The 20,889-nt window shown below is 42.9% G+C and overlaps 1 protein-coding gene across 4 annotated transcripts in view; it reads right to left on the bottom strand.

The window, feature by feature from the left end:
* LOC108412671 (choline transporter-like protein 5-B) overlaps window positions 1-9,893 on the bottom strand; it is an 87,311-nt gene extending 77,418 nt beyond the window's left edge. For all 4 annotated transcript variants that reach the window (XM_017684798.2, XM_017684800.2, XM_037535909.1 and 1 more), the window contains exon 1: window positions 9,768-9,893. In XM_017684798.2, coding sequence (XP_017540287.1) covers window positions 9,768-9,804 — 37 coding nt within the window. In that variant the 5' untranslated portion in view covers window positions 9,805-9,893. The remainder of the gene's footprint in view (window positions 1-9,767) is intronic.
* Between the last annotated feature and the right edge of the window lie 10,996 nt (window positions 9,894-20,889).

Here is a 20,889-nt window from a genome sequence, read left to right as displayed (position 1 = left end):
ACTTCTTAAGTCAGAACTCTCATCTGTTAAGTCACCATGACGAATTCAGTACGGACTGAATTTAGTTCAGTGTCTATTCCAGAATAACAGCTCCCACCTTCATAATCTCATCATTAACTCCAGATCAGAAAACAGCATCACACAAACATCCTAACAAGACTAAACCTCCTAAATCCTGTCCTAACTTTAAGATGAAGCCCAACAGGGTCCTAACGTCTGTTTAAGGTCCGTTTCTATGGTTTTTAGGCGGCTGAGTCAGGCAGCGTAGTTCACTACCAGCATAATGAGCTCCATTTATTTCTACTGTAAAACGCGGCTTTCACTGGGAGACGTTTTTCTTTTCTAACTGCGTTTTTTAAAAAATCTCAGACGCTGCCGACTCCACCGCCCTCTGATTATGTTCATGTGTTAATGTTGATGAAATATTACAATGATGGTGGTGAATAATGAGGAGACGGAGCTGAACGCGTGTCTTTTTATTAGCAGGAGTAACGTTAGCGCGTTTAGCGTCGGCTAAAGCATTTGGGAAATGGAGACTGAAACAGAGAGCAGCGAAACTTTGATAAACAGCAAATGGCACTCTCACAGTATTCACTACTTACAGTTTATCACACTTAAGTTTTGTTTGACCTTTTTACATCAGTAATTCTTGGACAACACCTCACACCCTCACACTGAAGCTCATTCAGTGCCGACTGCGTCGCGTTAAACAGCCGCGTGAGATCTTTCTTACCCACTACTATACGGCTCTACAGCAAGTCTCCTCACTGCAGACACGGTACTGATCTCCTGCTGTCTGAACTACAGCACTGTATCATCTCTCCTGTTAATATTCACCATGCACTATATCAGAACTGCTACTGTAATGACTCTCACTGTGCACTTCACACTGTAACACTGCTGCTACTACTAGTTACTTCTAAACTCACTGTGCTTTTAGATGACCTCATACCAAGTGCCTGCTGTCATGTTAATACAACAAATCTGTCTCGTATGCAAATAGATATGCTTTATGTCTATTCTCTTATAATTTAGCTTATGCTCATTTCTATTTCTACTTTTTATTTTCTGCATAGTGTAGTTTATGTGAAATTATATGTGTTGCTACTGAAACAGTGCAATTTCCCTTTGGGAGCGTGAGTGAGTGAGTGAGTGAGTGAGTGAGTGAGTGAGTGAGTGAATGAGTGAATGAGTGAATGAGTGAATGAGTGAATGAGTGAGTGAGTGAGTGAGTGAGTGAGTGAGTGAGTGAGTCAGACAGTAAGTGAGTCAATCAGTAGGTCAGTCTGTCAAGTCTGTCTACCTAGATGTCTATCTATCTATGCATCTGTCTATCTGTCTACCTACCAGCACCCAGATAGCAAGCATATATATCGGTCGCTGGTTCTCCTCAAACAGATTTTAAAAATACTGAGAGAAAAAGAAAACTAATTTACAAAGTAGAACTAAAGAAAGGAAGGAAGGAAAAGTAAGTAAATTGGACTGTTGGAGGAAAACGAGAGATGATAAGTGGAATTTTGTCCATTACTTGGCTTAAACAACGGTCGGCCGCCGGGAAACTGCTGAGCAAAACACCAGTGGACCACCAGCTTTGCCATCAGAGGGCCCATAGTGGTCCAATATCCTCTTTCAACTAGGGTAGTTAGCGGTCTGGCTAAGAAGACGGATTATTTTGATTATGTGTTTATGTTTCAGCTGCACGTATGGTCAGTTGATTGCCGTCTAGGTTTCCTAACTTAAGATGATGTAAGATTCCTAAAGTAAGACCAAACTTGTTTCTGTCATACGAGTTTGTGAAAAATCTTCTTGATCTCACCACATCTGAAGACAAAAAGACAGGACGTTTCTGTAAAGCGGCCCCTGAACTGTAAAAACACACAAGGTCCAAAGTGCGAAAACCTTCGCATGGTGAAATGTTAGTTTGTAAGCATGGACACCAGGAAAATTACAAAAACATTATTTGACTGCATTTAGCACAGTAATAGCCTGAGACACTAACAAAAAAGGCTATATTCAGAGCAAACACGCAGCAGTAGCTTAATCATAGTCAGTTCAGAGTTTTTGAACAGGTTAGGCGTGATTAAGATATTAAGCTGAGGGGAGAAGTAAACTCTGTTTGAGTGCAGAACGCTCATGCATACCCAACGACAAATTAGCGATAAACTGATCCGAGTCCTAATCGGTTATACAGTGAATTCAAACGTTCTGATATCAGTCTCATGTCATGACAACATTTTCATTAAACGGCCCAGCAGTGACACTGTCCTGCAGCAACCCAAGGAAATTCCTGTGATTTTTATTTTAGATTTTCAGATTTCTGCAAAATTAAATGGTTAAAATGTGATAGGAACCAGACGTCCACCTCTAAAGGTCCCTCACAGAAAGTTATTACATGAAACGGTTATGAATGCCTTGTTCTACGATTGTTTTGTGATTAGATCTCGGCCTTTTTTATCCATTCATGGTACAGAGGTATAGAAGCTAAAGAAAAAAAAGAAAAAAACCCCTTTGTTTTCAGTGAATTTAAGGTGGCACTGTATTTAAGGTATCAGTAAATTTAAGGAGGCAGTTGATTTAATAGCGTAGGAACCACCTGGCAACACCTTAGCAAATACCTGGGACACCACAGCAACACCTTACATAACACCTTAGATACTACAGCAACCACTTTAGCACCCATCAGTAGTCTTCCACCATTTTAACGTTTGAACGTAATTAGCTTAACTTAAAGCTTATTCGCGAACTTCCACTCTCTAGTTATCATGTAGTGTTGTGTAACTGTTCTTTGTAATCTGTGCTGTAGTCATGGTGACCCCTGGTTCCTATCACTTCCACTGTAAAGACATCTGAACCATTTCCCACCGAAACACTCTGTTTACCACTTAGATATGCAGATATTTTGAAAAACTGATGGAATTCCCCTTGAACAGTGACTGCGGTGCTGAATCTCTCAGGCGAAACTCCAGCCCGCTTAAGATCTCCACCTCTGTGTGAATCAACTCGGAGCACTGCGCTGACCACGCCACAAACTCCTTAATTAACGACATGCTGAGCTCAGCACTCTGAGCTCCGAGCAGCCAAACGGAGCTTTATGAGCTGCTACAGTGTCTTTACCGAGCGGTTAAGAACTCATTACTCACACCGCCAGCCCAGCATCGCAGGAGCTGGTCTCTATTGGGCCTGTCACCTGAAGCTTAAAGGGCCCATATCTGGGAGAACTGACTTTTTCTCAGTTCTATGAAATTCAGATTCTGAAGGGGTATGAAAGCATCATTAAAGGGCCAATACCACGGCAAAAAAAAAATTTCCTCGACTTTTAAAATAAAACAGACGCAGTATGCAGCATGATGTGGTAGGTAAACATTACTAAAGTTTCAGTACCCTTCCCTCTCCAGCACTCATATGGAAACCAAGCTGCAAAAATATCCCATTTGGAATTCATTGTTTTTGTGATGGTGTGAAAAAAAACAACACGCCTATATACTTCTATCTACTCAGCCTACAGCGGTTTAGCTCCATCTACTCCTATCAAAGTTGCAAGGAGTTCTTCAGCCTGGATCGCTATTTAAATGGGCACAATACCAGGGCAGCCAATCAGAAGAGAGGTCAGTCTTAAAGGGACAGGAACAAAAACAGCCCGTTTAATTCCAAGGGTTAAAGAGAGGTTATAAAACGGTCAGGTGAACATTAATTATGATTTAAGTTGACTGGTCTAGGAGTTTCCTCTGGGTGCTCCGGTTTCCTCCCACAGTCTGAAGACATGCAGTCAGGCCAACTGGATATGCTAAATTGCCTCGAGGTGTGTGCGACTGTATGTCTGTCTGTCTGTCTGTCTGTCTGTCTGCCCTGCGACGGATTGGCGACCTGTCCAAGCTGCAGCCTGCCTTCCGCCCAGTGACTGCTGGAATAGGTTCCAGCTCCCACTGCAATTCAGAAAGATAAGCATTTACATTTACAGCATGTAGGAGACGCTCTTATCCAGAGTGACTACCAGAAAGAGCTCTGTCTGTCTAGAGAAAGGATCTTTACTAGTTACCAACAGGTTAGAGAGAAAGACGGTCCTGAGCTCAGATACTGACAGAAACAAAAGCCCATGTTGATACCCAGAGAGAAAGGAACAGAGTTAAACAGCACAGTTTAATAAGTGCAGTACAATATATTACAATCAATACTTAACTCAGCGCTCACTTAAGTGCTGTATAAAGAGACGGTCTTCAGTCTGTGCTTGAAAACCTCAAACGGCGGTGGTGTGTGTGTGTGTGATGACTGTTTTTGGCACATTAACCTAAACAAATGTTATAAACTGGACCTCTGTGAAAAAAATACAACAAGGCTAATGTAGGAAATGGGCCTTTCAAGTTTCCAAACAGTCCGGATATGGAAATATACTGAGTCTATATGCAATTATATGGCAGCATTACTTGAAAATGAAATGAAAACGAAATTTAAATGAAAACGACGCTTCGGAGCAAAACAATGAGTGCGCATACATGCACTCAATAACCCGATCATAATCAGATTTCTGCAGTTGTCCGATTATTCAAATGGTCATGTAAACACCACTCTCCCATCTAGAAGTCTGATTAAGAAGTCTGATTAAGAAGTCTGATTAAGAAGTCTGATTAAGAAGTCTGATAAAGAGGCTGGATTTGAGCTCAGTAATCTGATTCCTCAGTGCATGCGAACTCTTACTCTGATTTCTTTCGGACTTCTCAGTCTGAGCATGCGCTAGATCAGACGGTGGATGTCATGAGATGCAGCAAAACACTGCTGGAGCGGCGCTGAAACCAAAGGATTTAAATACTCTTCATCTTCTAGATGATGTGTGTTCATATTTTCAGGAAAAGATGCACAACACTTAAAAAAAAGGCTGCAGTATGAAGTTTGAGTTTTACACTATGTTTGCCACGTCTTCTTCTGTGAGTTTATCGGCTGGTTGTAAAGCAGATATCTGATTACTGTCCGACTCATGTAGACCCGGAGTCTCCCCATTATCTGATTACTGTCTGACTCATGTAGACCCGGAGTCTCCCCATTATCTGATTACTGTCTGACTCATGTAGACCCGGAGTCTCCCCATTATCTGATTACTGTCTGACTCATGTAGACCCGGAGTCTCCCCATTATCTGATTACTGTCTGACTCATGTAGACCTGGAGTCTCCCCATTATCTGATTACTGTCTGACTCATGTAGACCTGGAGTTTCCCCATTATCTGATTACTGTCTGACTCGTGTAGACCCGGAGTTTCCCCATTATCTGATTACTGTCTGACTCATGTAGACCCGGAGTTTCCCCATTATCTGATTACTGTCTGACTCATGTAGACCCGGAGTCTCCCCATTATCTGATTACTGTCCGACTCATGTAGACCTGGAGTCTCCCCATTATCTGATTACTGTCTAACTCATGTAGACCTGGAGTCTCCCCATTATCTGATTACTGTCTAACTCATGTAGACCCGGAGTCTCCCCATTATCTGATTACTGTCCGACTCATGTAGACCTGGAGTCTCCCCATTATCTGATTACTGTCTAACTCATGTAGACCTGGAGTCTCCCCATTATCTGATTACTGTCTAACTCATGTAGACCCGGAGTCTCCCCATTATCTGATTACTGTCCGACTCATGTAGACCCGGAGTTTCCCCATTATCTGATTACTGTCCGACTCATGTAGACCCGGAGTCTCCCCATTATCTGATTACTGTCCGACTCATGTAGACCCGGAGTCTCCCCATTATCTGATTACTGTCCGACTCATGTAGACCCGGAGTTTCCCCATTATCTGATTACTCAAGAGCATGTAAAAGTGTTGATCAGATGACTGAAAATCTCATTTTCTGCAGTGATCAGATTATTGAGTGCATGTAAACGCACTCATTGTCTATTTGGCTGAAACCACAGCGTTCTGAGTTCGTTTGGGTCGGGACGCACTGCTTGTTGATCATCTCCGCCCAACTGCCTGATTTGGCCACAGTGTGTCACTGTGAAATTTTTTTTTCTGTTTTAAATCATTCGGTTATGAAAAGGAACAAATACCAACTTTTCACCTGGAGAAACTGATTTAAGCTTCACAATCAGACCTTAAAACCACTGCTGGAGCTTTGAGGGAACATCTACACTGTTTGTACCTTGATGAGTGAAAAACGCACCCAAACAGAACCTTAATTTCTAAAAGTGTTGAAAACCATGTAACATCACAGCATCACAGATTAGTTTCCCATGAGTACTGACTTATCATCCGTTTATCTCACTATTTAAACTGCACGAGAACTTTACAGGAGAAGGGAAAAAACATGTTACTTTCAATGTAAGTCAATGGAACCAGACATCTTTCCAAGTAATTTTGGGTCATTTCTGTTGGACCTTTCATCATGAACTTTACACACAATGTAAAGAATGATGGGCATTTTTAAATTATGTCAAAAACTGAAACACGACAAAAATGGAGATACAGGTTTTGTTCTGACGGCAGCGATAAAAAACGTTAAATAAAATCATTCTGCTCATAGTTTGTGATGCCACCTCTAAACGTTTGCTTCTGCATTGGTCCAGATCATCAAATTTCAGAAAAAAGGTAATCTTATGATGCATACTGTGTATCCTGCCTTCAAGCATCATGATATCTGTGCTATTCTCCTCCATCCTTTACCGGAGAGCTGCACATTTTCCTTGAAAAGTGGTTCTTTCCGATACGTACTAATAGTAAATAACACACTCCGAGTCTGAGGACTCAAAGCGATGCCAGTACTTTGTTGTAAACAATGAGAACAGCTTCTTCTTTCGTCCTGTTGGTCTTTGGCCAAACAGTCCAGCCACTCCACCCTTTCCTCAGCACGACGTGTGGGTACAGTGCTAATTATAAACTCCGCCCAGTGGACACAGCTGTTCACTTATAAGTGATGAAGTCTGTTCTAATCAAGAAACGCTGCTCTTTCACACAGGAAACGTGAACAAAGTGCAAAAGGAACCGCGAAGCATCACGAATGACAAAGTGTAGAGATCATTAACGGTGAGTCATATCAACCTCCACCACGCCCACCCGTCAAACCCATCTGATTCACTTCATCAGCTCGTTTCAGGCCATTTTAAACATCTTTCAGTGCTTAGTGGTCTGATTAAAGCGTGAAGGCTCATCTTCTCATCGATCTTGGATTCAGTCCTGTGGGTTTGTAGTTTATAAACATATTTTAAATGAGATGAAATGAACAGTAGCATGTAAAACATCTCCTGAAGGTTGTTCCTCATGCTGGTCACAAGAGCACTAATACTAGTACATGAACATGCACGATCAAACACCAAAGGTCTCGGCTTTGACACTTTAGCTGAATTCACATTCCACCTTAAATAGTCCAGCAGCCTGATGCACCGGAACGCTCTGTGGGCGCCCCGGCCCGTCTGCAGGGACGGCAGAGGAGGGTAAAGTTCAGCTCCTCACTGCTGGGCTTTAGTTACATTTAGGGGGTCATCATTTCTTCAGTGATGTGAAGCTGAAGTCGGATATTCTCCAGATTCTCATTCAAATTTTCCTGTTCCACCTTAAATGGTCAGGACTGCCGGACTATTTAAGGTGGAACGAGATTGGTCACTTTGAGCTGCTGGAATAATGAGCTGTGTGGATCTTGTTTAAGGGTTTTTTATAGGTTCCGTCCCCACCTTCATCCCAAGAGGAGTTCACACGTCAAAAAGTCACGTCTGCAGTAAAACCAGAGAAGTCAAGGGAACTTCTAAACTTCTAACTTATGTTCTTAAATGATCCGCGACGGACCTAATGAGCGACTCGCGTCCTTCAACTGCTCCCAAGCAGGAGCTCTGACTCTCACACCAGCAACAAATAGGCCAAATAAATAAATAAACAATAAGAAAACAACAGAAATAGCCTCTCGCCCGTAGGAACCCACACTAGGACGGCTCTATTTTGGACGCTTCAGCTGCGTTGGCGTGGCCAGATGGCTGCTGCAGTCCTTTGGAAAGAGGCTGCTTCTTATAATTAGCCAGACTGCGTAACATGAGAAAAATACACGGAGCGAATTCGGCTGCTTTAAGGTGGAGCTCAGTTCACAGCTTGTGTTTCTCCATAGAAAACACTGACCAAGAGAATGGGACACTCTGGAGCAGCCAAGCGTGAGCCTAAGGTCACCATGTCCAGGGCCAGGTGTGGGCTGGAGGGGTATACGGCCCCCCCAGCACTGGGCAATGGAGCAGTGGAACTGGGTTCCCTGGAGTGATGGAGCTCCATCCAATACCTTTGGGATGAGTTTATGATCCAGAACTGACCATCCAACATCAGCACCTGACCACACGTATGCTTCTTCAAGGGTTCTTCAGTAAAGACAATGGTTCTATATAGAACCATGAACACATCACATGGCAAAATGGTTCTTCAGATTGATGGAGAACGTGGCTAGATTTAAAACATTCTTGGAAATGGTTCTTCTGTTGTTACAAACTTAGCATCACAACAACAGCAGAACCTGTTTTGGAACCCTTTTCAAACAAGTTATATACAGAACCATATACAACACATTCTCCATCAGTTTGAACAACTATTTCACTATGAATGGTTCTATCTAGCACCAAAAAGGGTTCTTCTATTTTTTACAATGAAGACATCATAACAAACATAGAACCCTTTTTGGTGCTACAGAAAACCATTTTCAAACAAGTTCTACACAGGAACATAAAAAACACTTTCTCCATCAATCTAAAGAAGCATTTAACCACAAAACGGTTCTATCTAGCACCAAAAACCGTCTTCTACTGTTACAAGCTTAAGATCATAACAGCAGAACCCTTTTTGGTGCTAGATAGAACCATTGTCAAACAAGTTATATATAGAATCGTGTACAACACACTCTCCCTCTGTCAGAAGTACAATTTCACCATGAAATGGTTCTATCTAGCACCAAAAAGGGTTCTTGTATTGTTACAATCTTGACATCACCGCAAAAGCAGAACCCTTTTTGGTGCTACAGAGAACCATTTTCAAACATGTTCTACAGAGCCACATACAACACATTCTCCATCACTCTGAAGTACAATTTCACCATGAAATGGTTCTATCTAGCACCAAAAAACGTCTTCTACTGTCACAATCTTAACATCATAACAACAGCAGAACCCTTTTTGGTGCTACAGAGAACCATTTTCAAACAAGTTCTCTATAGAAGCATATACAACACATTCTCCATCAATATGGAGAACCATTTCACCACGCAGAGAACCAGTTATGCATGAAATGCTTCTATACAGAACTGCTGGTTCCAGATAGAACCATTACCTTTACTGAAGAACCCTAGCAAAACAAAAGGGCCAGGCGAGGCCAGGCGCGAGGGCACTGGGGACCCAGTTAAAGTTGTAGACCACGTCGCTTGGTGGGATCTGCACCCGGGCAAAAGCACAAAGACCCCCGGGGGGGGGGGGGGGGGGGGCGTAGGAGAAAAGCCCCCCGGGCAGCAGGGCAGCGGGGCAGCGCGCGCAGCTCGGGCTGAAACGCGCCGTTTCCCTTTAAATGGTTGAGCTAGTTGAGCGCAGAGACGCTCGGAGCGGCTTTGTTCCTCTCTGACCAGCAGCAGCCGCTCGAGCCCCAACACTGACCTCTAGGAACAAAGGGAAAAATGTGAGACGGTGACCGGACCACCGGACCACCGGACGGCGCGTGGCCGCGGGCCGAGGCAGACGCGTCGGTGTGTTTGTGGACGGAGTGGAGAGAAACTTCATTAGCGCGAGCTCAGCGGACTGAATGGCACTGCGCGTGACACTCACCGTAGTAGGACGGAGGAACGGCGCTCTTTCTGGCCATCTGTCCGACCGCGGTCCGCTCTGCTCGTCTTTCTCGGGAAAAATGTCCTGTCGACCCCCGTGTTGGTGAGCTTGCATATGAAGGGTGAAGCTTTGAAGCGCCTGGATTTCAGCTGCGTGTGCTCAACGCGTCATTGTGTTTACAGCGCGCGGGGGAGGGGAAGGGGGCGGAGCTAACACACACATGCACGCGCACGGGCAGATGTGTGTGTGTGTGTGTGTGTGTGTGTGTGTGTGTGTGTGTGTGTGTGTGCGCGCTGTGGTGTTTCCGAGTTCCTAGATTTACATGTGTCATGTGTGTTAATGTGTATATATGATATATTTATCAGCTCCACTTACTGTATAGCTGCACTTTGTAGTTCTACAGTTACAGACTGTAGTCCATCTGTTTCTCTGATACTCTGTTACCCTGTTCTTCAGTGGTCAGGACCCCCATGGACCCTCACAGAGCAGGTACTATTTGGGTGGTGGATCATTCTCAGCACTGCAGTAACACTGACGTGGTGGTGGTGTGTTAGTGTGTGTTGTGCTGGTACGAGTGGATCACAGTGTCACTGCTGGACTAAGAATCGTTCGCCAACCAGAAATATCCAGCCAGCAGCGTCCTGTGGGCAGCGTCCTGTGGGCAGCGTCCTGTGGGCAGCGTCCTGTGACCACTGATGAAGGACTAGAGGATGACCACCACAAACTGTGCAGCAGCAGATGAGCTGTCGTCTCTGACTTTACATCTGCAAGGTGGACCGACAAGGTAGGAGTGTCTAATAGAGTGGACAGTGAGTGGACACAGTGTTTAAAACTCCAGCAGCACTGCTGTGTCTGATCCACTCAGACCAGCACAACACACACTAACACACCACCACCACGTCAGCGTTACTGCAGTGCTGAGAATGACCCACCACCCAAACAGTACCTGCTCTGTGGGGGTCCATGGGGGTCCTGACCACTGAAGAACAGGGTAACAGAGTATCAGAGAAACAGATGGACTACAGTCTGTAACTGTAGAACTACAGAGTGCAGCTATACAGTAAGTGGAGCTGATAAAGTGGACAGTGAGTGTAGAAACAAGGAGGCGGTCATTGTGTTATGCCTGATTGGTGTATGTATGTATGATTATACAAAAGTACCTATAAGTAATAATAAGGTCCATCTGTGTTTAGTATTGAAAGATTTGAAAATAAGGGGACAATTTGGAGCAGCCAAGCATCCTGAGGTCTCCAATGCCAAGTGTGGGCTAGAGGGGTATAAACCCTCCCAGCATTGGGCTGTGGAGCAGTGGAGCTGTGTTCTCTGGAGTGACGGAGCTCCATCCACTACCTTTGGAATGAGTTTATGATCCCAAATTGAACAACCAACATAAGTACCTGACCTCACTAAAGCTCAATCAAATCCACACAGCAATGTTCCATCTAGTGTAAAGCCTTTCTAGGACAGTAGAGGCTGTTACTGCAGCACAGACTCACTATTACCACCTTCATTTCAGAAGAAACGCTGGAGATGTGTCTACAAGCTGGTTTTCATGAGTCTTTTAAATGAAAGGCTGGTATCTGCAGTTACTGGACGTTCCTTGTGAGAATGGTTTGCAGACTGAGAGCTGCAGTTTGAAGACTCAGCTTTGAAGGCCTCTCTGACTCTCTGAGGTTTTCTTACTCAACAGTTGCATCAGTGAAATCAGTGAAGTGGGTTGTGCAGCTTGTGGTTGCAGTAGCAGAGCACAGACCGGGTCTAAGGTGTGTTTCAGAGCTACTGTGATAGTTTGGTGGGAGGACAAATGTACACAAAGCTCCTCTCTTACCAAAACCTCCAGGGGTTCACAGCTCTGGTCCTGGAGGGCTGGTGTCCAGCACAGTTTGGTGATTTACCTGCTCCAACACACTTGATTACACTTTAATTGCCAGATTTAGTGGGTGACTTTTTGGGGGGGGTCTCCAAACTGTGCTGGACACCGGCCCTCCAGAACCGGAGGTCGATCAGCCCAGATAAGCTTGGCCTCTAAAGTTTTAACACTGGAGCTACGAGGCTAAGGTAGCTGAAAATACACTCTTAGAAAAAGATGTTTCTTCAAGGGCTCTTGAAGAAAATGGTTCTGTGTAGAACCATGAGCACTTAAAGAACCTGTTGCATGTGAAATGGTTCTTCTGGGTGATGGAGAATGTGCTGCAGGTGGTTCTATAAAGGACCTTGGTGCAAAGCCAACACTGCGCATTACCAAAAGAACACCATACCCACAGTGAAGCATGCAGGAGGCAGCTTCATGCTCTGGGGCTGTTTTTCTGCAGCTGGAAAGGGGGCTTTAGTCAAGGTGGAGGCAATTAAGAACACCTCCAAATATCAGTCAATTTTGCTACGAAACCTTTCGGCTTCTGATAAAAAGCTGAGGATGAAGAGGAATTTCACCTTTCAGCACAATAACCCCCAGCAAACCTCCAAATCAACAAAAGAATGGCTTCGCCAGAAGAAGATCAACGTTTTGGAAAGGCCCAGATCTGAATCCCATTGGGAATCTGGGTAGGCCTGAACAGGACCGTACACAGGAGATGCACGATTACATGGTTCTTTGCATGGTGAAATGGTTCTTCTGAGTGATGGAGAATGTGCTGCAGCTGGTTCTGTACAGGACCTTTTTGAAAATACTTCTATATAGCACACAAAAGCGTTCTTCCATGGTTATAAGCTTGATGTCATAACAATAGAAGAACCCTTTTAAGTGCTATACAGAACTCTTATCATAAAGGTTTCTGAAAAAGTCTTTCATGATGCAAAGAACCCCTTACATGAGTGTTTGTGGTTCTATATATAGAACCATTTTCTTTGCTAGAGAACCCTTGAGGAACTTTTTAACAGTGTAGCTAAGCCCAGGTTCTCTATTTCTTCATTGAAGTTAGCAGTGAACAGCCGGATATCGCCAAGGCCCAATGTTGCCTCCTGTGTTTCAGCCACGTCAACTTGATTTTGTTTCCTCAAGATGAAAAATAAGACTAACATCCAGGTATGACAAAGATATCCACGCACACGTTCTCAAGTTTATGTGTTCAGTACTCTTAAACAGGGTTTTGGACGTCCAAACAGACTTCCTGCACCCTTAAAAAAGGTGATTCTTCAAGAGCTCCTTAGTAAAGGTTGTGGTTGGTTTTAGAATAAGTTCCATATATGCTTAAATGTTTCTTTAGATTGATATATATAAATAAAGGTTCTAATTTAAGGGGCAGTTCCACTGATTTGCAAGCAGTTGTTCAGAGCAGTTTGGTGTGAAACGCTCCGTTTTAGAGAAACTTACTGAGTCAGAACCGTTCACAGGGGTGGTGATAGGAACCAGACGTCCACCTCTAAAAGCTCCTCACAGAAAGTTCCTACATGAGATGGCTCTGAATTCACTGCCTGGAGACTGAGATGCTGTTTTATGGTAGTTTTGAGAAGATTTTGTGCCTAAAACCTATCTTTAAAATCCATTTACAGTAGAGGGATACATACAGAGTGTTGTGAGTCAAAATAGCCCCCCCCCCCCCAGAAAACTTTCCACTGTTTTCCCATCATCAACATTCCATATTAACTCAGAAGACTTGTGTAGGTTCTCTGGTGGTTCTGGATAGTAAATAAAATGTCTATATTTGTGTTGTAGTTATGGTGACCCCCGGTTCCTATCACCACCACTGTAAAGACTGTGTTTACACCTCAAACACTGAATTATGCAGTAATTTCATTGTTACTCTGAACTGGGAATTCATCATTAAATACAAAAGTTATTTGCTCTTTCAGGACTTAAATCACAGAAGTGAAGTGCTGCCACCTAGTGGTCAACATGTGACCAGCACAGCTCGGGGTCTGTCTGTCTGCCCTGTGATGGACTGGCGACCTGTCCAGGGTGTATCCTGCCTTCCACCTGATGACCGCTGGGATAAGCTCCAGCACCCCCCCGTGACCCTGAGGGAGAAGTGGCTTAGAAAATGGATGGATCTCCCACTGTATTGCTTGTTTTTACCTTTAATGTATTTAAAAAATGGTTCTTCAAGTGTTCCTTGATAAAGACAATGGTTCTATATAGAACCATGAACACTAAAGGAACCATTTGCAGGATTAGATGGTTCTTTGCATGGTGAAAAAGGGTTCCTCTATTGTTACAAGCTTGACCTTGCAACAGTAGCAGATCCCTTTTAGGTGCTCTGTAGAACCATATACAACCCCAATTCCAATGAAGTTGGCATTTTTGGAACGTCTTGTAGGCATCAAATTCAAAATAAGTGAATATTTTCAAAACACAACAAAGTTTATCCGTTTGAATATTAAATATCTCGTCTTTGTAGTGTATTCAATTGAATACAGGTTGAAAAGAATTTGCAAATCATCGTATTCTGTTTTTATTTGTTTTACACAACGTCCCAACTTCACTGGAATTGGGGTTGTACACTTCACCATGCAAAGATAAGCATGCAAATGGTTCCTTGAGTGTTCATGTTTCAATATAAAACCATTGTCTTAACCAAGGAACTCTTGAAGAACCACCTTCATCTTCAGTGGTATCTTATTAACTGTGAGTGGACAGCACAGAGATACACTATATTTCCAAAAGTATTTGCCCGTCTGACTTCACATGCATATGAACTTGAGTGACATCCCATTCTTAATCCATAGGGTTTAATATGATGTCGGCCCACCCTTTGCAGTTATAACAGCTTCAACTCTTCTGGGAAGGCTTTCCACAAGGCCTAGGAGTGTGTTTATGGGAATTTCTGACCGTTCTTCCAGAAGCACATTTGTGAGGTCAGACACTGATGTTGGATGAGAAGGCCTGGCTCACAGTCTCCACTCTAATTCATCCCCAAGGTGTTCTATTTCGTTGAGGTTAGGACTCTGTGCAGGCCAGTCAGGAGCCAACTCCTGAAAAACATCCCCACACCATAATCCCCCCTCTACCAAACTTTACACTTGGCACATTGTGGTCAGACAAGTACCGTCTCCTGGCAACCGCCAAACCCAGACTCACCCATCAGATTTCCAGATGGAGAAGCGTGATTGGTGACTCCAGAGCTGCATTGCACTTGGTGATGTAAGGCTTGGATGCAGCTGCTCGGCCATGGAAACCCATTCCATGAAGCTCTCTACGCTGTTCTTGAGCTAATCTGAAGGCCACATGAAGTTTGGAGGTCTGTAGTGATTGACTCTGCAGAAAAATGGCGACCTCTGCACACTATGCCCCTCAGCATCCGCTGACCCCGCTCTGCACAGGTGGCGTCCGATCACGGTACCACACTGGAATTCACTGAGCTCCTGAGAGCGACCCATTCTTTCACTAATGTCTGTAGAAGCAGTCTGCAGGCCTAGGGGCTTGGTATAATACTGCTGTGACCATGGAAGTGACTGGAATGCCTGAATTCAATGATTTGGATGGGTGAGTGAAAACTTTTGATAGAATAGTGTATGTTGCATTGTGCACCAATGGCAAGAAACTATATAGAGCTGTATTCCCTTATGTGGTGACACCTGGCTTGTGACTGGCTAAATCCATTCCATTGTCACACAGTGTTGCTTCTAGGCAACAAATATTTTTCTGCAAATTCTCATAGCAATTTTTTTGTTACTGAATGTTGAAAAAGAGGTTTAAATGTGCACAATAAGACATGATCAGGTATAAGTGTTTTATTGACTTCCCTTTATTGTTAACCCTATTGTTTTTTTGGGACAGTCGTGGGCTGTAGGTTAGGGAACTGGCCCTGTGACCAGAAGGTTGCCAGTTTGATCTCCAGTGCTGACAGCCTGTGACTGAGGTGTCCTTGAGCAAGACACCTAACCCCCAACTGCTCCCTGGGTGCTGTGGATAGGGCTGCCCACAGCTCTGGGCAAGTGTGCTCACTGCCCCCTAGTGTGTGTGTTCACTATATGGTGCTTTACTTATCAATAATTGTGGGACTTATTAGTTATGACCACGAGAAACATGGACTCTTTAGGGGCAGTCTCCAGAAAACACATCTAGGAGAAAATTTGTGAGATTGGTGGACTGGATCTGTAGAACACACTCCAAAATCTAATAAAAGTGGCTACCAAAGCTCTTCAATAATAAACTCATACACTCAAACAAGACATCTTATTCTCCAGCTTCTCATTTGAATTTTCCGTTCCATCTTAACCTCTTATTCTCCAGGGTATATTTTGGTTTGTCCATCGGAATTGACATGACCAAATTGGCAAGGGCAAATTATTCAGTAACTGCATGAAATTAATGCAAATGTTTATTTATTTATTTACTGTAAAAGTTCCCCTCAAATGAACAGAAAGTGTGTTTTACGATCACACATATTGCCGTATGCTTACAATTTACTCCCGAAAGCCACCGCTGGTTCCAAGGAGTTGAAGAGGTTCAATGGTGCTGCAGTTACACTGAGGTGACTTAAAAGAAGAAGGAATTATAAATAAGAAGCTCAGAATAACAAGCTAAGGTCAGCTCACCTCAATAATCATGTCGGGGTCAATTCTTCGGGGAAGTCATGGGCTGGAGGTTAGGGAACCGGCCCTATGACCAGAAGATCGCCAGTTCAATCCTTAGAGCTGACAGTACATGGCTGAGGTGTCCTTGAGCAAGACACCTAACCCCCACCTGCTCCCCTGGTGCTGCGGATAGGGCTGCCCACCGCTCCAGGAAAGTGTGTTCACTGCCCCCTGTGTGAAGACATAGCTGGTACGGCTGATCTAACACTGTGTCTCAAAACACACACTTCTATATTTCACCTACTACACTAAAAAGTGCACTTCTACTGTTATATGCACTTTTTTTACATACTATTTAGTGTGCTAATATGCAGTTTGGGAAGCATAAATGATATTGCAGTGGGAGTTCTCAGCAGTTTAGCTTTCATCGCTATAGCAACAAATTAAATCTAATACACCATAGAGTCTGGGTTTGGCGAATGCCAGGAGAACGTTACCTGTCTGACTGCACTGTACCAACTGTAAAGTTTGGTGGAGGAGGGATAATGATATATATGGGGCTGTTTTTCAGGGGTTGCTCTAGAAGCTTTAGTTCCAGTGAAGGGAAATCTTAATGCTTCAGCAGAACCAAGATATTTTGGACAATTGTACACTTCCAACTTGTAGGAACAGTTTGTGGAAGAACCTTTCCTGTTCCAACATGACTGAGCACCAGTGCACAAAGCAAGATTTATAAAGCCATGACTAGGTGAGTTCGGTGTGGAAGAGCTTGACTGGTCCTCACAGAGCCCTTACCTCATCCAGCACCTTTGGGATGAGCTAGAACAAAGATTGAGAGCCAGGCCGTCTGGTCCAGTATCAGTGTCTGATCTCGCAAATGCTCTTCTGGGTGAATGAGCAAAATCTTGTAGGAAGCTTCCCAGAAGAATGGAAGCTGTTAGAGCTGCAGAGGGGGACTATATGGACTTAGAATGTGATGTCATAAAAGCTCCTAGGTGTAATGTGTAGGTGTCCCAATACAAGTGTATATCACTAAATTATAAATCAATCAAATAAACCTCTTTAATACACTTTAAAAATACTAAGTATTTTGTAAAACAGTGCTGGATCAGTTTTGGCTTTGTTATATCAAGCTGCCACTGTGCTCCCCAATGAACAAGTTGCCCATCAAGAATGGTGGCGGTGTGATTTTATGATCTTATTTCCTCGGAATACTCTGAATAAAGACTAAAATTCAGATCTGACTGGCATACTGGGTGAAAAATACAGTTAACCACAGATTGTATGGGCCAGAAAGTACCTACAGCTTAACAGAGATCATCAGTACTCATTAGACACAACGTGAAGAGTTTCGTATTTTAAGCAAACTTACCCAGAGGAAGTCCCGATAGATGTAGTAATACGGCCAGTCATGAATAACAACGTTCCAAGTGTGGTAACAGTTGGCAAAGGATGTAGAATTCCACCAGTCCTGTATTTCAGAAATCAAACAGACAACAGCACCATCTCTTCAGCTGGATTCACATCACAGCATCCACAGCCAGTGATTTTATCAGCTCCACTTACTACAGAGGTGCACCCTGTTCTTCAGTGGCCAGGACCCCTATGGACCCTCACAGAGCAGGTACTATTTGGGTGGCAGCACTGACAGCCACACTGACATGGTGGTGGTGTGTTAGTGTGTGTTGCGCTGGTCTGAGTGGATCAGACACAGCAGTGCTGCTGGAGTTTTGTGTCCACTCACTGTCCACTCTATTAGACACTCCTACCTTGTCGGTCCACCTTGTAGATGTAAGGTCAGAGACGACAGCTCATCTGCTGCTGCACAGTTTGTGCTGGTCGTCCTCTAGTCCTTCATCAGTGGTCACAGGACGCTGTTGACTGGATATTTTTGGTTGGTGGACTATTCTCAGTCCAGCAGAGACACTGAGGTGTTTAAAAACTCCAGCAGCACTGCTGTGTCTGATCCACTCAGACCAGCACAACACACACTAACACACCACCAGCACGTCAGTGTTACCTCAGTGCTGAGAATGACCCACCACCCAAATAGTACTGTATATAGCTGTATGTGTGGGTTAGCCTTGTTTTCACTGCAGTCTGCACATCAAGCTGTCTCTCTGCGTCTTTCTACAACACGCCAGTGATTTCTGTAACGTTCTCTTTCCAAAAGAAAAAGGACTTTTTTATATAGTATGAATTTAGACTGTTTATATTAAGCTAGCTATGCTGGCTAGAAACTACTGCTAACCAAACTAGACAGCCTGCAGCATAACCGCGATGCTAACATACAAGTTAGCTAGGAGCTGCGTTTTGATTGTGCAGTGAAAGGTGGATTTTATCCAAAGCACTGCTTCAAAAATCGCCATGAAACTAGAATGACGCTGTTTGGCAGATCGCTAACATAGCTAGCCGAGCTAGCCTTGAAGGTTGCTATTCATATGAAGCCGGTGTTCTTCTAATTGCTAACGGTAGGCTAGCTAATTAGCAACTGAGGCCTGCTAGGCTACCATAAGCTAAAAAGAGAGATTAAATGATTTCGATCAAATAGACTTTACATATAAAAGTTTTGGTTTGCGTTAATATCGGTTTGCGTTTATGTCACAGAAATCTCTTGCATCCTGTAGCTAAACATGTCACAGAACTTGGCCCACGGTGATGAAAGCTACAGTAGCTTCCTTGTTTGGGAATACAGTCAGAGCCAGTTCATGAGGAGCCTGGCCACTTCTTATTTCCCTCGTTATATTAAAAAACAGGAGGGCTAAACAGCAGAGGGCATCGGCGAGCGAGTCCTCAATGAATGGGAGGGAACGGAGCTCAACGGCTAAAAACTAACAGTTAAAATAGTTTCTAATCACTTACGCAGAACTTTTCTTCAGCTTTAGAAAGTAGGAGGATGGATTTCCCTAAAAAAAAGCAAAGAAATCTCAGCTGGGAATTTGAAAACCTCTGTCTGTGAACAAAGAATTTAGCAAGCAGAACGAAAAAAAAAATGACAATATACCCAAGAAGCGTTAGGAAAGTTATTGTAGTAACAGATAAGATCTGTGAGATTAAGGGAATAAAGCTCAGAAGTCCTTCGTTCTCTCACACTGAAAGAACAGGCGAGTCAAGGTTTCACCAGCAGATCCACAGAAGGAGCAAAAGCTATTCATATCAACTAATTCGGTTCACAGGGCTTGTCTTATGCCAATCTTTGAAATGCATTTCTTTGATCTTATTGGAAATACAGCATTAATGAGGCAGAAGCCACGCCCCTTTCCATGTGACATCCTCAGTGAAGAGCATCCAATAGAATTCACTCCAGGGAACGTTGTGTTTCTTTGTTGAAGAATATTTTGAATATGTTTATTATTACATTTTTAATCAAGTATATTTATACCATCCAAGAGCAGTCTGTCTGTCTATCTATCTATCTATCTATCTATCTATCTATCTATCTATCTATCTATCTATCTGTCTGTCTGTCTGTCTGTCTGTCTATCTATCTATCTATCTATCTATCTATCTATCTATCTATCTATCTGTCTATCTATCTGCCTTTCTGTTTGTCTATCTGTCTATTTTTCTGTCTGTCTGTTTATCTATCTATCTATTTTTCTGTCTGCCTATCTGTCTGTCTGTTTATCTATCTATCTATCTATCTATCTGTCTGTCTGTCTGTCTGTCTGTCTGTCTATCTATCTATCTATCTATCTATCTATCTGTCTATCTATCTATCTATCTATCTGCCTTTCTGTTTGTCTATCTGTCTATTTTTCTGTCTGTCTGTTTATCTATCTATTTTTCTGTCTGCCTATCTGTCTGTCTGTTTATCTATCTATCTATCTATCTATCTATCTATCTATCTATCTATCTATCTATCTATCTGTCTGTCTGTCTGTCTGTCTGTCTATCTATCTATCTATCTATCTATCTATCTATCTATCTATCTATCTATCTATCTATCTATCTATCTGCCTTTCTGTTTGTCTATCTGTCTATTTTTCTGTCTGTCTGTTTATCTATCTATCTATTTTTCTGTCTGCCTATCTGTCTGTCTGTTTATCTATCTATCTATCTATCTGTCTCTCTGTCTGTCCATCAGTCTATCAGTCGTCTATCTGTCTGTCGATCTATGTACCTATCTATCTGTCTGTCTGTCTATCTGTCTATTTGTCTGTCTGTCTATCTGTCTATTTGTCTGTCTGTCTATCTATCTATCTATCTATCTATCTATCTATCTATCTATCTATCTATCTATCTATCTATCTGTCTATCTATCTGTCTATCTATCTATCTATCTATCTATCTATCTATCTATCTATCTATCTATCTATCTATCTATCTATCTATCTGTCTATCTATCTGTCTATCTATCTATCTGTGTTTGAGCAGAGAAGACGCTGTTGATTTTGGGGTTAGGGAACTGTCACTGCTAGTATTCACAGTATATATTCTCTTTATAAATTGTCATCTGAGCTTTATTGAGTTTTGCAGTATATTTATGTTTATTACATAAATCACTTCTACATCACAGCTTTCTTTAAAAAAAGGGTAAAATTCGACTCCCAGCCCGTTTGGTTTATTTTATTCACAGAAAAATATATTTTTTTCAGACTTGCAAAAAATTTTTAATCCATTTTTAATCAAACCTTTGATAGAAAAATGTTACAATTCAAAACCAGCA

Source organism: Pygocentrus nattereri, chromosome 28 (assembly GCF_015220715.1).
Source record: "Pygocentrus nattereri isolate fPygNat1 chromosome 28, fPygNat1.pri, whole genome shotgun sequence".
Taxonomy (NCBI): domain Eukaryota; kingdom Metazoa; phylum Chordata; class Actinopteri; order Characiformes; family Serrasalmidae; genus Pygocentrus; species Pygocentrus nattereri.
This window is presented reverse-complemented; position numbering and strand designations above follow the sequence as displayed.